Source organism: Lithobates pipiens, unplaced genomic scaffold (assembly GCF_037356315.1).
Source record: "Lithobates pipiens isolate NorthernLeopardFrog02 unplaced genomic scaffold, aLitPip1_a1.2 Scaffold_8, whole genome shotgun sequence".
NCBI classification, from domain to species: Eukaryota; Metazoa; Chordata; class Amphibia; order Anura; family Ranidae; genus Lithobates; species Lithobates pipiens.
In genome coordinates this window covers 431,798,663-431,815,879 of record NW_027507903.1, presented here as the reverse complement: position 1 = coordinate 431,815,879, position 17,217 = coordinate 431,798,663, and the positions used below count along the sequence as shown (strand labels likewise).

Here is a 17,217-nt window from a genome sequence, read left to right as displayed (position 1 = left end):
ACACCCAAAATCGCCAGAAGTAGTGCAGGAACTACATTTTCAAAACAATGCGGTACCACAAAGACGGCCACCCGTGTTCGCTCCACAGTGAGGCAGAGCAGGGATCTGCCAGTGTAAACAAAGCGGATCCCTGTTCTGTCAGGGGAGTCAAGTGAGATTGTCGGTGATTAGAAACAGCAATCTCTTTCTACTCCCTGTCAGTCCACTTCCCCCACAGTTAGAAAGCATCTCCGTAGGGAACATTTAACCCTTTGAGCACACCTCGTGTTAACCCCCTTCCCTGCCAGTGTCATTTATACAGTAATCAGTGCATTTTTATAGCACTAATCGTTGTATAAATGTCACTGCTCCCAAAAAAGTGTCAACATCCCTGGGGTATACAGATGGAGACCGCAGTCCCATCCACCAACAACAGCAGGTGGCTCAGTGTGAAAGAATTTTAACACCTGTTGATCCTGTTAGAAATCCAGTGTCCTTCTAACTTCCTTTGAACCAAGCTAACATCTCAAATAATGTTTCTCAGCTATTTTCAATGAACTGCAAAACATCGCTGTCCATGTAATGGAGAAAAGGAGATATTTTGTAGTCCCAAAACATGCCCTGGCCTAGAGTGACAACTCTGCTTCTCCATAGACACTCTGTGATGAGTTAGCATTGTTATCTTGGGAAAGGAAGTATGTTACAAACAGGATTACCAGGTGAAAAGAATGCAATAATGCAACAAAGTCTTAAAACAATACCGATACAGCCAGGACTGTTAAAGCAGAAAGAACGCTATGGAAAACAAATGTGCACTGCATGGGTTATCTGCTCCTTTTGTCTAGCGGCGCACAGAAAGAGTATACTCGCCCGATCCTTTGATCTTCCGGAAAACATCGCTCCTCCGGCACATCCACCAGGATGGAGTCGGGAACAGTCCATTGCGCAAGACCTCTAATATGTGTGGGCAGGAGTAGCAGGGACCTGTCTTGTGCTCAGAGAATCGGCGGATTAGGTAAGTAGATTTCACCCCTAGACAAAAACTAGCCATTAACCCATCCACCCACTGCATGGGATTTTTTTTTTTTTTTTCCTGGAATTCTTTAAGCTGCAATATATTATATTGTTGTTTTGGAGTTTAGATAACCTTTTATCTATTTACAGTAGCTTTGTGATATTCTTTTTCTAGGTCAAAAGAACAAAGAACAATTTGGTGCTTTATAGCAAATAGGATTTATAATGGTAATAATGTATTACTGCAGTGAAGGGGCCTGGGAGTTATCTGTAGGTAATTGGAGTTGCTCAGCAATGACTCATTGAAGATGTAAATACTGTATCTTTGTGGCAGCTTGAGATTGCTGAACCCTCATGCCTGGAAAAGAATGTTATTCCACAAACATATGAAGCTCCAGCCCCAGGGGGGTCCAATGCTCTAGAGATAATCTCATGGTCCTCACCGCTCAGTAAAACGTGAAGACTGCTCTTTTCTGTGCTGTCGTTTCTCATTACATGAAATTGCAGTGCAATAAAGTGAATAACTTCCCATTATTTCTCCACAATCAGAAAATAGTTTTGCTCCCTGTATACCTTTTTTATATACCAGATTTCACCACTTCCCTTGAATGAACTATGAGAGCACTCATCGGTGTCCTTGCAGTTCATTGAGAACTAAAAGCTGTCTGCCACAGTGGAAGTCGGGACTTGTAGTTTTCTCATTCACGGACTGCTGTGAATGAATGACACTGTCATTCGTATTTCACCCTTTCACTTCCTGATTTTTCACCTAGGGGAGGGTGGTACAGAGATTGGCCACCCGCTGCCTCCTGGGATGTCCATGTCACACATCCCAGCTGGCATTTTTTTCAGTGAGGGCTGAAAAATCCCTGACGCAACTCAACTATTTGGGACCTGACCCAGTTCTGCTGCATGTCTGCAAAATTGAGGTTCCCGCAGAACCCATGCTTGTGGAAAAAAAAAAAAAAGAAGAGTCTTGCTATTGACAGGACATTGAAAAGATGGCGGTGTGGAAGCAGAGTGTAACAAGGAGAACTTAAAGTGATTTTAAACCTCACCTTGTAAAATAACCTATTCAGTGGGAGGAAAGGCAAACATTTGTGTATAGATATAAAAACATTAGAAATAACTTTTTTTTTTTTACGTGATCACATTCCCCCTGTTCTCAGCTGCATGAGAATTTGGAGTGGAAAAGAAGAAACAGCAGCACACTAATTTTGTCAGTGGATGGCTGTGCAGGGGAGGCGTGTCAGGATAAGTCTGATCATTGGGGGAAAGCGGGCTGAGTTTAAGATGGCTTTCACACCAAGCCGCCCCGGCGGTAAATCTTCACTATTTTTAGCGTCACTTTACCGTGGTTTTAGCGGTGCTATTCGCCTACGATCGGGCCGTTTTTACCCCCTGCTAACAGCCAAAAAGGGGTTAAATCTGCCCGCAAAGCGCTGCCCCATTGATTTCAATGGGGAGCAGCAGCGGTGGAGGAGCGTTGAGTTCACCGCTCCAAAGAAGCTGCTGTCAGGACTTTTTGTGACGCCCTGCCAGCGCACCACTCCAGTGTGAAAGCCCTCTGGCTTTCACACTGAAGTGAATGGAGCCGCTTTTTTCAGGCGCTATTTTTAGCACTGTATCACCTGAAAAACACTGGCAGTGTGAAAGGCTGGAATCACACCTATGCATTTTTAAGGCTTTTTGCATTTTGCGGATTTGTACTACAGTCCATTTACCATGGTTTCCTATGGAACATGTTCTGTTGAGCAAATCTGCAAAATGCAAAAAGCACTAAAACTGCATTGGTGTGAATCCAGCCTTAAAGCACAGCTAGAGAACTGACTGTGCTGTGCTCTCCTGCTTAGTGTGGTCAGTTTTTAATGGGAAAGCAGAGGGGCTGGCAGGAACACCAGGGAACTACATGCTACAGCACCATATCATACATATGAGATTTGGGGTTTACATATTCTTTAATCTGCATGGAAGACAACACTGGTCTCTGTTTTTGTTTAGGAACACATTAGGTGCGCTTTTTAGAGAGCTGAGATTTTAACCTCGGTAGGGGAAGTTCCTCTTTAGGTTCATTGTTGTCACAACAACTAGAAATAGTCTCTTGATTAGTCACATGGTGGAGACACCACAGGCAATCGCATGACACGCAAAAACAACTTCTGTTTTAAAACCACTTTGCACTCATATTAACTCCTGTCATTTACTGTTTTTTCCTTAGGCCTGCTGGTGGGGACACTGGATGTTGTACTGGATTCAAGTGCACGTGTGGCTCCGTACCGGATCTTACACCAAACCCAGGAATCTCAGATCTATTGGACCGTGGCTTGTGGTTCGTGTCTATACACTGCATATTGTGATAACAAGTCTAAGATGATGTAGATTTGGGTGGAACAGATATCTAAATATATTTTATGTGTGACATCACTACTTTTTTACATATACAATACATTTATGTGCCATTTTACACGAAATATATAGTATAAATGACGTGACTATAGCAATATTTCACAAGGGCCAATCTACTTATAAGAATTATTGTAAAGCCCAACTCTGGGCACAAGAATAAAAAAACGACCCTTCTTGTGCAACACAAGCGCACGCTCTCCTCCTCAATGTACAGTGTAAGCTCAATATCCTGTGATTTTTCTGTGATGACGTTGAAGAAAAAAACAAAATTCCTGAACTGAATCGCATAGGTATGAACACCCATGCGTTCGAGTTCCAGTGCGAACAAAAAAAGAAGCTGCCTGCACCATTGTGATGCGGTGCGATTCCTGTTCGACTCACATGCAATGTGACAGTATGAACCAGGACTTAATGTGTATCTAGAGCCAAAACTTTTCTTTTCATTTTGGATGGAGTAGGGAAGGGTTAAAATCCCTCTGTTTATTTTTTGCTTTGGATGCAACAGGGATTGAGGCTCAGTTCACATATGTGCGCTGTGCGACCTTGCATGTGATTCGCTCCGCATTGCAGTGCAAATCACATGCGAGGTCAGTGCGATGCAATTTCAGCCATACAGATAGTATGGCTGAATTCGCATTGCAGTCGGACCAAAGTCATGCAGGACACTTTTTTTTGGTCCGCATCAGAATCAGATCGCATGGGTGTTCACATCCATGCAATCAGATTCATGTCTGAATTGACAGTTCGCTGTACAATATGCAAACCGATCTGTGGATGTCAATAACTTTGTATTGACACTCCCAGCGGTTCGCATAAGGCAGTGTGAACTGCCTGCAAGTCAAGTGTGATGTGGATTTGCAGTGTTCCCGCATCGCACCTATTTGAACTGAGCCTGAGAGGCCTTCCTTTCTTTTTTTTTTTAACCAGAGTAAAGTTTATTGAGCATATAAGTAAAAAAGATGACATAACAATACTCAAACAAAAAGTAGGCGCAACAGGCGCCGCACACCATGAAAAAAAAGATACAGTCCATGTCCGAGATGACAGGTAAAACACAGCGTAATCAAGAATCATGAATACGGGTAATACATGTATACACACAATAGAGCGCCCAGACAGAATTGGTAGAGAGGATCGTTACCACCCCCCTATGTACATCATCTACCCCGTGCAGCTATGGGGAGTATCCAGCCACACATCCCATATTTTATGGAACTTGGTAGGGCACCCTCGGTTGGAATAAATAAGTCTTTTATAGGGTATAGTCTGGTTAACAGCTCCCTTCCACTGCTGGAACGTCGGGGGGTCTGGTCTGAGCCGCAGTCGGGCTATCTGCATCCTGGCCGCAAAGAGGGTCTCTTGTAAGAGTATCCTGAGGTATTTACTTTCGTCCTGAAGGGGGAGGAGGCCGAGAATACACTGGCGTGGGCAAAGTGTGAGGGGGGACCCCATATGGTCATGCAGGAATTGAATTATCTGAGCCCAGTACCTCTGAATGGGGGGACAAGTCCAGATGAGATGATAAAACGTGCTGGCCGGGTCGCCGCAGCGGGGGCATGCAGGGTCAAGTCCGGGTTTGTACTTAGCTAACCGTCTCGGGATGACATAGGAACGATGGAGTATATACAGGTGAGTCAGCCTGTCCGACAACTTGGGGGAGACCTCCGTCGACACCGACAGCATCTCACCCCAGTGCTCATCCTCTATCGGTCCAACATCGGCCTCCCATCTAGGTTTAAGACTATAAGCATGGGCCGTAGCCCGAGGAGTGAGGAGGTGTGCATAAATGGTGGAAGTGAGCTTATAAGAATCATTGCCAAGAGCCAGGCTCGCCAGGGGGGCACGTACCAGGATCGGAGGCGCAGTACCAAACTGAGCTTGCAGTGCATGGCGGACCTGCAGGTAGCGGAAAAACACATAATTCGGGAGGCCAAACTCATCCTTTAGAGCCTGGAAAGTCTTAACCCCGTGAGTTGTATAAAATTGAAACAAGTATATGACCCCTCTACATATCCATATTTTGTAGTCTGGTATACCCAGCAGCTCTGGGATGTCAAGGTTGTCCCAGAGAGGCGTATGTGCATGCAAGGAGGGGGCCCCAGATCTAGACTGCACCACCCGCCACAATCGGCAGTGGTGCGCAATCATAGTATGTTTATAAGACGGGTAGGGGACAGCTCTGTGCCTGCAAAAGAGTATTTGAAAGGGATGCGCAATGACATCTGTAATCGAGGCACACACCAGGAGGGAGTACCTTAGTTTATCATACGTGTTCAAATAATAAAAGTGGGAGAGCTGGGAGGCCAAGTAATACATCTCCAGGTCGGGGAGGGCAGCGCCGCCGAGACGAACCGGGCACTTGAGGGTCTGCCAGACCAACTTATGCCTGGAAGAGCCCCAAACAAAGGAGTTGAGAATCGATTGCATATCACGGAACAGTCGCGGCGGTACATGAAGTGGGGCATGCCAAAAAATGTAGAGGAGTTTGGGGAGTAGAATCATTTTAACAAGACCCAGGCGGCCCATGACCCCGAGGGGGAGCCTGGACCACACCTGGGTCTTCCGTTTCAAAAGGGGGTAAAGGGGCTCAAGGTTAAGGCCGATGTAGTCCGCGGGGGAGCGAGAGCAGTGTATACCAAGGTATTTGATGCGGTCCGTACGCACGAGAGGCAATAAGGTCTGTGCCCTCGTGGGGGCGGTAATATCGATGGGGAGAATTTGGGACTTGGACCAATTGATGCGGAGACCCGAAAAAGCACCAAAACGGCGAATCACCTCCAAAACCGCCGCCAGGGAGGGACCAGCATCCTCCAAATATAACAACATGTCATCCGCATAGAGGCTGATAACCTCCGACAGCTGACCCACGCGGAGGCCACGGATACCCGGATGCGCTCTGATGGCAATTGCCAGGGGCTCCACCGCCAATGCATACAACATGGGCGAAATGGGGCAGCCCTGACGCGTGCCTCTCGCCAGGGAAAAGGGGCTGGAGATCTGGCCATTGACAAGAACTCGGGCAGTGGGGGCCTGGTAAAGAAGCTGTATCCAACGCACAAATCTAGGGCCAAAACCAAAACTGTGCAAGCATTCCCACAAATACCCCCACTCCACCGAGTCGAATGCCTTGGCAGCATCCAAACTAACAACAACCCTAGAACCAATATTGTCATGGGAGGCCTGTAGGTTCATAAACAGCCGTCTTAGGTTAAAGGCAGTGTTTTTCCTGGGCATGAAGCCCGTCTGATCCGTGTGTATGAGATGGAGTATTACCTTGTTGAGTCTGAGGGCGAGGATTTTGGCCAAAATTTTAACATCCAACTGCAGAAGCGAGATGGGTCTGTATGATTCGGGGAGGCCTTCCTTTCTTAGGTGTCAACTGAATAAATTGGATTTACCCTCACTTCATATTTTCATAACTGTAACATTACTATAAAAAATGTAAATGTATTTTATGTGATAGACCAACACAAAATTGTGAAGTGGAAAATAAATGGTTTTTCATTTTTTTTATTTTTTTTTACAAATATGTGAAAAGTGTGGGTGCATTTATATTCAGCCCCCTTGAGTCAATACTTTGTAGAAACACCTTTTGCTACATTTACAGCTGAAAGTCTTTTTGGGGATGTACCAGCTTTTCACGCCTAGAGAGTAAGGGTGAGCCAAACCACCCCCCTGTTCGGTTCGCACCAGAACCTGCGAACAGACCTAAACTTCGTGTGAACTTTAGAACCCTATTAAAGTCTATGGGACTCGAACGTTCACAATCTAAAGTGCTAATTTTAAAGGCTACTATGCAAGTTACTGTCCTAAAAAGTGTTTTGGGACCTGGGTCCTGCCCCAGGGGACATGGATCTAGGGCTGCAACTAACGATTATTTTCATAATCGTTTAGTTGGCCGATTACTGTTTCGATTAATCGGTTAATAACCTTAACATTTTTTTTAAAAAAGTCATTTTGCTTCGATTTGCATTTTTACATTTTTTTTGGCCAATTTGTTGTTGGGCAGATTAAAAAACACAAATTGGCTGTGAGGACTGGATGGGGAGGGTAGCTGGTGGAGGCCCCACCCCCTCCCTAAGCCAGATTGCGCATGTCCCTCCTCCCTTCTCTCTCCCCCCCTCTTTTTTTTTTTTCCCTTTCCCCCCGCCTTATTGCCCCTCCCCCCCATCCTTCCTTCCCTGTCCCCCCCTCCTTCATTTGATCTCTAGGTTGGGGTGATGCGGTGCTCGGGACCGACCTTTCGGGAGGCCCCCGGTCCGCATCTCCCTGTAATTAGAATGTACAGACATCAGGAGGTCGGGCTTCCTTTTGGACCAACTCCCATAGGACAGACACACAATGGGAAATTGACCCATGCTCCATTTGACACATATAAGCCACTTTGCGTAATGTTATAAAATACGTGTGGTCAAATTGGGTTACTGTTGCATGATTTAATTCTGGATACGACCAAGTGCTATATAATCTTACTGCTTTGTATACGTGACTGTCTCTCTTTGTGAAACTGAAAACGTGCCAGAATTATCTGTTTTATTATTTCTGCATTATTTCTGTTGTATTTTGCATTATCTTTAATAAAAGAAACTCTTTATGGTAAAAAAAAAAAAAAAGACAGATTACCATCTCAAAAAAAAAAACACAAATTGCCACAAAAACATATTATTACATGCTTTTCTGCAGCTTCCCCTTGAAGTATATTGATGCAAAGAAACCAAATTAGCACCGTTTTGCGTTAAAAAAAAAAAAGTCCTTGCCTTTTCCAAATACGCAGCAGCTGAAAAACTCATGGATATGAACGTGTCCCATAGGAAACCATGTCAATTAACTAGTATGTTTCTGCAAAAAGCACCAAAAAACACAGAGGTGTGACCCAGGCCCGAGATGTTTAGTAACATAATGGGGTTAAAAAAAACTAAAATTAGTACAAAAAGAGCAAATAATCGCTACTGTAAGTGGTTAATTTTTTACTATGGGACAGTGAAAGTAATATTTACAGTAGCAATTTTCTCTTTTTGTACTATAAAGGGCTAATTTTTGTTTTTTTAAACCCTATTATGTTAGTGGCCGATTAATCGCTCATGAAAATAGTAATCGATTAATTTCATAATCGATTAGTTGTTTCGGCCCTACATGGATCAATGCAAAAAAAAGTTTTAAAAACGCCTGTTTTTTCAGGGGCAGTGATTTTAATAATGATTAAAGTGAAACAATAAAAGTGTAATATTCCTTTAAATGTGGTACCTGGGGGGTGTCTATAGTATGCCTGTGAAGGGGCGCATGTTTCCCGTGCTTAGAACTGTCCCTGCACAAAGTGTCATTTCGCAAGGAAAAAAAGTCTTTTAAAATTACTTTCAATTGTCGGCTCCCGTAATACAGAGAACACTCAATGAGTGTTCTCTGTATTACGGAGCACAATTTGTTCATTGATAAAAAAAATAAAAATAAAAAAAAGCGTGGGGGTTCCCCTAAATTCAATTACCAGGCTCTTCAGGTCTGGTATGGATATTAAGCTGTCCATACATGCATATATCCAGCGCTGTCCATACATGCATCCGTCTTCTGTCTCCACTGCGGAGATCCCAGTGCTGACGTTTCTGACCTTGCCCCCTCTGACCTGACCCCGCCTCCTCTGATGCTGGGGAGGGAAGCCATGGGGTTCCCCAGTGACGTATGGGTGACCCTGCCCCCCTCTGATGTAACGCAGGTTTGAGGTGGAGACGGAAGGCGGATGCATGTATGGACAGCGCTGGACTGAAAATCACCTGTCGCTGGATCAGATCAGCCATCGCTGGACCCCGGAGAGATGATCATCCATCGCTGGATAGCAAGACTGGATTACCACCGCTGGCACCGCTGGAATCTTCTTTTCTTTTCTTTTTTTTCTTTTTTTAATAAAGGAATTTTTCAAAAGTGTGTTTGTTTGTCTTATTTAACCATTTTTACACTTTCTTTGTGAAATGGTAGGGGTACTTTTGTATGTCCCCTGGGGCAGGACCCAGGTCCCCAAACACTTTTTAGGACTGTAACTTGCATATTAGCCTTTAAAATGAGCACTTTAGATTTCTCCCATAGACTTGTACAGGGTATTCCAGCTTTTCGAATTTGCCGCGAACAGCCCAAATTGTTCACTGTTCGCTGAACAGGCGAACAGGCAATGTTCTTGAAGCTCATCCCTACTAGAGAGTGACATTTTTGCCCATTTTTCTTTGCAAAATAGCTCAAGCTCTGTCAGATTGTATGAACAGCGTCTGTGAATAGCAATTTTCAAGTCTTGCCACAGATTCTCAATTGAATTTAGATCTGAATTTTTATCGGGCAGTTCTAACACATAAATATGCTTTGATCTAAACCACGTGGTCTACAATACTGCAGCCCATGTGCTAAATGTGGCCCTTTGCCTGCCTTTATGCAGCTCTTGGGGCACTTTTTCTTCTACTGACACCAATGATGGGACATTCTATCCTCTGACACCAACAATAAGTCCCTATTTCTTTACTGACACAAGAATTGGGGCACTGACCCTCCTACTGACACCAGTAATGGGGTACAATATCTCTCACGGACACCAGCAATTGGCAATATTTCCCTCACTGAAACCAATGATGGGGCACTATTCCTCAGCCTGAAACCAATGATGGGGCACTATTCCTCAGCCTGAAACCATTGATGGGGCAATATTCCTCACACTGATGCCAATGATGGGGCACTATTCTTCCCACTGATGCCAATGATGGGGCACTATTCTTCCCACTGATGCCAATGATGGGGCACTATTCTTCCCACTGATGCCAATGATGGGGCACTATTCTTCCCACTGATGCCAATGATGGGGCACTATTCTTCCCACTGATGCCAATGATGGGGCACTATTCTTCCCACTGATGCCAATGATGGGGCACTATTCTTCCCACTGATGCCAATGATGGAGCACTATTCCTCCCACTGATGTCAATGATGGGGCACTATTTCTCCCACTGATGACAATGATGGGGCACTATTCCTCTCACCGATAGCAATGATGGGGCACTATTCCTCCCACTGATAGCAATGACAGGACACTATTCCTCCCATTGATAGCAATGACGGGGCACTATTCCTCCCACTGATGGCAATGATGGGGCACTATTCCTCCCACTGAAGCCAATGATGGAGCACTATTCCTTTCAAGGATGCTAACAATTGGCAATATTCCCCCCCACCAGTACCAATGATGGGGATGTATTTTTTTATTCCCACTGGCAACCAAGCATTTTCTACTCCCACTTTCCTCCATCCCCCAAAGTCTGAAGTTTGGAGACCCCTGTTCTAAACCATTCATTTGTAGCTCTGGCTGTATGTTGAGGGCCATTGTCCTACTGGAAGGTGAACCCCCTCATTTAGTCTCAAGTCTTTTGCAGACTCTAACAGGTTTTCTTCTAAGATTGCCTTGTATTTGGCTCCATCCATCTTCCCATCAACTCTGACCAGCTTCCCTGTCCCTGCTGAAGAAAAGCATCCCCACAACATGATGCTGCCACCATGTTTCACGGTGAGGATGGTGTGTTCAGGGTGAAGTGCAGTGTTAATTTTCCGCCACACATAGTGTTTTGTTTTTAGGTCAAAAAGCTCAATTTTGGTCTCGTTTAACCAGATTACCTTCTTCCACATGTTTGCTGTGCCCCCCACATGGATTCTCGCAAACTGCAAATGGGACTTCTTATGGCTTTTTTCAACATTGCCTTTCTTCTTGCCACTCTCCATTTGTGGAGTGCAGGACTTGGGTTCCATGCACACTGCACATTAAAATAATGTTATAAAAATGCCAGTAGCTTTGCAGAGTCTTTCAACATTTTTCTTCATTAGTGCAATAGCGTTTTTCAGCTCCTGAATGCGATTTTAGGACGTTCAGACAACAGCCCAAAAACTCCTGCATGGAAACATAGGATAACATAAAGGAGAGTTTATGGGCTGTTAAAAAAAAATCTCAAACTCCCAAAAACTGCAGTTTATGAGCTTCATTGTGCATGGAGCCTAATAACATAGTTGACCTGTGGACAGATTCTCCCACCTGAGCTGTGGATCTCTGCAGCTCCTCCAGAGTTACCATGGGCCTCTTGGTAGGTTTGCAGTTGTGCCATACGCTTTCCATTTTTGGATAATGGATTGGATAGTGCTCTGTGAGATATTCAAACCTTGGGTTTTTTCTTTTTTTAAAACCTAACCCTGCTTTAAACTTCTCCACAACTTTATCCCTGACCTGTCTGGTGTGTTCCTTGGCCTTCATAATGCTGTTTGTTCACAAACATTCTCTAACACACTTCTAAAGGGCTTCACAGAACAGCTGTATTTATACTGAGATTAAATTACACACAGGTGGATGCCGTTTACTAAATGGGTGACTTCTGAAGGCAATTGGTTCCACTAAATTGTATTTATATAGTTAATTAGATATTTTATTTGTAAAAAAAAATCTTGAAAACCATTTACCATTTTCCTTCCTCTTCACAATTATGTGCCACTTTGTGTTGGTCTATCACATACAATCCCAATAAAATACATGTACATTTTTTGGTTGTAACATGGCAAAATGGGGAAAATTTCAAGTAGTAGGAATACTTTTTCAAGGTACTATAGGCTGTGCATTTTACTTTCAGGACCTGTTCACTCCAGTGCAGTTAGCTGTCAGTTTTTGACTGCAGTGAGTCTCAGTGACGAATTCCATAAAGTAAATGCTACATGAATCATCTGCCCTTACTTAAGATGGCCTCCGCCAGAAATGCTAGGAGGTGTTTTTCAAAGTGATTTTCTCAACACAATAAAGCATAGAGATGTGAATGGATGGGTTAGGTTGGGTTCATATATGTGCGGCTGCAAACTTAGTCGTGTGCGTTCCTCTTTACCAGTTCAGGTGCAAATTTTTGCCTAAATTTGTGCCTGAACCAGACCCAAAAATCCACTGCCTCCCCGGACATGTGTGAACTGGCTCCATTGAGAGCCAGTCACATTTGATATATTTGAATATTTGATATTCCAGTATTAAAAAAGCATATATGATAATCCACATACAATTGGCAGAATTTTCGCCACCTCCCCTTAGGGCCAGTTCACACCAGATGCAGTTCCGTGTGCTTTTTTTTCTGCACTAAAAATGCATGCACAGTGTTTTCCATGTATTCCAATGGCTCTAGTTCACACCAATGCAGTCAGTTCCAGTCAGTTTCTGCACCGGAAACTGACCGCACTGGTGTGAAGTATAGTCATTGGAATAGATGGAAAACACTGCATGCATTTTGCAGTGTGCTACACTTTTTTGAGCCATTGGACTACATTGAAAACACTGCATGCATTTTGGGTGCAGAAAAAAGTGCACGCAACTGCATCTGGTGTGAACTAGCACTTAGTGCAGAAAAAAAGCACACGGAACTGCGTCTGGTGTGAACTAGCACTAACTCAATTGTTGTGGATGAAGAGGGGTGTGTGGACTGATTAGAGGATAACCATAGGGACCAGGTAAATTTCTTAGGCTGCTTTCACACTTTGGAGTTGGGGGCGTTGGCGGTAAAGCACTGCTATTATTATCTGAACTTTTCAGTAGTTTTAGCAGCGCTATTTGGCCGCTAGTGGGGTACTTTTAACCCCCGCTAGTGGCTGAAAAAGGTTTAAAACCGCCCGCAAAACGCTGCTGCAGCAGCGCTTTGCCAGTGGTTTGGCGGCGCTGCCCATTGATTTCAATGGACAGGGGCACTTTAGGAGCGGTGTGTACACTGATCCTACAGCGCTACAAAGATGCTGCTTGCAGGACTCTATACTCTTTCCTATACCCAGTGAAGTGAACAGCCTCAGATGATACAAAGGGATGAAACAAATCTCCCTACATAAGTTTTACATGTATATCTGCTGTCTTCAGCTTTCTAAATACTTTAGAAAGTTTACATCCTGTTACAAATAGTTCTTCTTGTTTCAGCACTGGGAGGGGAATCTGGGCATACACTGTGTGTGAGCTGATTGAAGGAAAGGAACCCCCCCCCCCCCACATAGACAGAGGAACGAAAAAACTTGCAGAGCTGTGCTGTGAATAGACAAGCTCTCTGCTTATCAATCTCTACATTCCCTCTCGAACACAAATTTCCACCTGCTTTTATCTACTGTGTCGGAAGCATTGTCAGAAGTTATCATACTGATAAGAGGACTGGAGCAGCAGAATAACACAAGACTTAGGGCTCTGGAGAGGAGATAAGTAAACACTACAGATATATATGCACAGGTCAGATTTCATGAATAGGCTTTACATCCACTTTGGTGTTTTTAGGTTTCTGGTGCTCAGATACAGTGAAGATCTACTTTTTAAAGTGTCTATTCACACTTGTGATTGCACATTATCATGCATACACTACTGAGCATATGTGAATGGCTCCTCAACCCGTATATACCATGTGAAGAAACATTTCTGTTCAGTACATCACAATGCACAAATGTGAATGCATTGTGCATTGCAGTACACTCTATTGGCAAAACATTAGATCTTTTTTTGTGTGTTGAGTCTCATTAAAGGTCAAAGTGAATGAGATTCCCCTAACACAATGCTGCAGCTGGAGTGTGACTTTATAGAGTGGAGTTGGCAGGGAGGGGGGTTATTGGATATGAGAACATGGTGAGTGGAAGCAGAACCAGCTGTCATCATGTATTCCTCTAGCCAGGAGTAAGCTTGTGTGTTGGTTGAAGGGGGATGTTCTAATGCTTGAAGCTTGCATTTAATAGATGGCACATAAAACGCAGGCGCGGTGTGGAGTAAAGGCTGCGGTGTCCACTTTGCTCTTTGCTATAAACATGCCCAGCAGGTTTTCATTTCAAATAAATGCAAGTTGCCTAATTGCAACATTTTATCAGTGCTTGTTAACATTTAAAAAAAAAAAATTCTATATGTAGCTTGTAATCCTATATCTACAAGGGGCAGCTTGTACATACCTACACAAGCTTTGTTTCTTGGTTGTGCCTTGCTGATCTATCCAACTGCAAATCCATAGGATAGGTTCTGTATAACAACAATGGACTCTTTACACACTCTGTGAATCATCCACAGTGCTCACTGATAGCCTCAGGTCATGTGATCTAGGTTTATATTCTCTGCAAGATAGAGATTTCTCAACCCAGTTACTTGATTTGGTAATGCTGACATGTGCCCTAATTATTGCTGTAAAGTATAATTCTTAACAATAGTCTACTCCGAAAGGAAACCTGTCAGCAATAGCTGACATGCAAGCAGGGAACTGCCTACCCACTATCCACTGCCTAAGAACTAGTATATACCTTGTGAACTAGACAATAGCAGCTTCTAGCACACAGGTATTTAGCTTACCGTAATAACCAATAACCTTTTAAAACAATTGAAAGTGGAAACAGATTGACAGCTGTGTGATTTTCAGTGCATTAAAGTGGTTGTAAACCCTTACAAACCACTTTGACCTACAGGTAAGCTTAGATTAAGGCTTACCTGTAGGTCCAAGAAATAGCGTCTAAACCATTTGAACCATTAATTTGTTCTATCTCCTAAACCTATACGGCTTAGGGGATATTTACAAAAAGACAGGCACCGCTGTCAACGGCACATGCGCCGTAGACAGCGGCGCGCAGGCGCACTGGGTAGGCTGCAGATCATGGCGATATGCCGCTCGTGTCGGCTCCCGTATGCATGCGTGGGAGTGACGTCTTCGTGGCTCCGGCGAATCACAGCGCCGGAGCAGTGAGACCCGGAAGTCACTCCGGAATACATGGCAGCAGCGAAGATGAAGACGGAGGACCACTTCGGGGGCTTCGTTCTTGGATAAGTTATTCATAATGAGCTAGTATGCTATGCATACTAGCTCATTATGCCTTTGCCTTGCAGGTTGCATTTTTTTTTTTTTTTTTATTGCCTTTACTTCCTCTGTGTACTCATAAAGTAGTGACAGCTGCTGCATTAGGCTCGTGACAGGTTTGCTTTAAAGCATTTGGGGAAAAAATGAAAAATGGCCTGCAAAACAAGATGCTCCATGGGGCCATGGCTATTGAAGTGGGCAAAGTGAGAGGCAAGTATTAAAGTAGAACTTTAGGCAAAAGTTTTTTTATTTATTTATTTATTTATTTTGGATAGGGCATCTGTGTCCCATTGCAGAGGTTTCCTTTTGCTTCCTGTTCCATAGCCAAACAGGAAGTGAGAAGAAAGCCCTGCAAATTAGAATTCCTTGGGGACCCCCAGGCCACCAGAACCAGTGTGGTAGATTTCCCCTCTAGTACTTTTCTGGGGACAACACAAAATTTACGTTCACTTTCAATGATAATTCTAAACAGGACAAATAGAGAGGGTGAATCTCCTTAATTGGAGCACAGACAGCAATAAAAACTGACAAGCATTCTAATCCCTCTCTACTCTATCCAAAACTATACTTACCGGAGCCCCATCTCTGTCCAACGATGTCGGCGAGTGTCTCGGCCCTCTGAGACTCTCCCTCCGGATTGGCTGAGACACAGTAGTGGCGCCATTGGCTCCTGCTGCTGTCAATCAAAGTCAGTTAGCCAATCAGGGGATAGAGCTGCGGTTCGGCCTCACCCCCTCTGTTTCTGAAATGGATACACGGAGCTGCAGTTCGGCTCGGGTGCCCCCACAACAAGCTGCTTGCCATGGGGTCACTCAACAGGAGAAGAGAACAGGAGGATTTGGGCTGCTCTCTGACAATCCACTGCAACAGAGCAGATAAGTATAACATGTTTGTTATTTTATATAAAAAAAAAAGAGACTTTACAATTACTTTAACCGCTACCGGACCAGCCGCCGCAGTTTTTACTATACGTTGGCTCGCTGGGTCCGAATAGCACGTGCGCATGCGCCGCCAGAGCACAGCCACGAACGATTGTGAGCTGGAGACACAGAACAGGAAGGGGGTGTGTCTAAACACAAACTTCGCTGTTCTGTTCTGACAGGAGTGACAGATCGTGTGTTCCTATTAGCTAACTTCCTGTAGTTAGTCCCTCCCCCTTCAATTAGAATTACCTCCCAGGGAACACAGTTAATCTCTTCACCATCCCCTAGTGTTAACCCCTTCACTGCCAGTGACATTTTTACAGTAAAAAAGCATTTTTAATTGCACTGATCGCTATATCAATGCCAGTGGTTCCACAAATGTGTCAAAATTGCCCGATGTGTCTGCCATAATGTCACAGTTATTACTAGTAAAAAAAAAAATGCTATAAATCTATCCCCTATTTTGTAGACGTTATAGCTTTTGCGCAAACCAATCAATATATCAATAACAGAAATCGTTTTTTTTTATATATTTTTGGGGGATATTTATTATAGCAAAAAGTAAAAAAAAAAACTTTTTTTTTTTTTTCAAAATTGATGCTCTTTTTTTGTTTATAGCGAAAAAACAACGCAGCGGCGATCAAATACCACCAAATGAAAGCTCTATTTGTGAGAAAAAAAGGACGTCAATTTTGTTTTGGTACAACATCGCACGACTGCACAATTGTCAGTTAAAACTACGCAGTGCTGAATCGTAAAAGGTGCGATGGTCAGGTAGGGGGTAAATTCTTCCGGTGCTGAAGTGGTTAAGGACCAAGCCTCTTTTTGAGATTTGTTGTTTACAAGTTAAAGTTTTTTTTTTATTTTTTTTTGTACAACATTACATAGAACCCCCAAACGTTATACTTTTTTTTTTTTTTTCCCCTAACACCCTAGAGAATAAAATGTCAGTCGTTGTAAAACTTTGTCACACCGTATTTGCGCAGCGGTCTTACAAGTACACTTTTTTTTTTTATTTAAAAAATAAGATAACAGTAAAGTTAGCCCAATTTTGTTTA

At 43.7% G+C, this 17,217-nt stretch overlaps 1 protein-coding gene across 2 annotated transcripts in view; it reads left to right on the top strand.

The window, feature by feature from the left end:
• The window catches only part of TBC1D9B (TBC1 domain family member 9B), a 174,377-nt gene that overhangs the window by 17,547 nt on the left and 139,613 nt on the right, over positions 1-17,217 (top strand). For both annotated transcript variants that reach the window (XM_077474303.1, XM_077474302.1), the window contains exon 2: positions 3,212-3,322. In XM_077474303.1, coding sequence (XP_077330429.1) covers positions 3,212-3,322 — 111 coding nt within the window. The remainder of the gene's footprint in view (positions 1-3,211; positions 3,323-17,217) is intronic.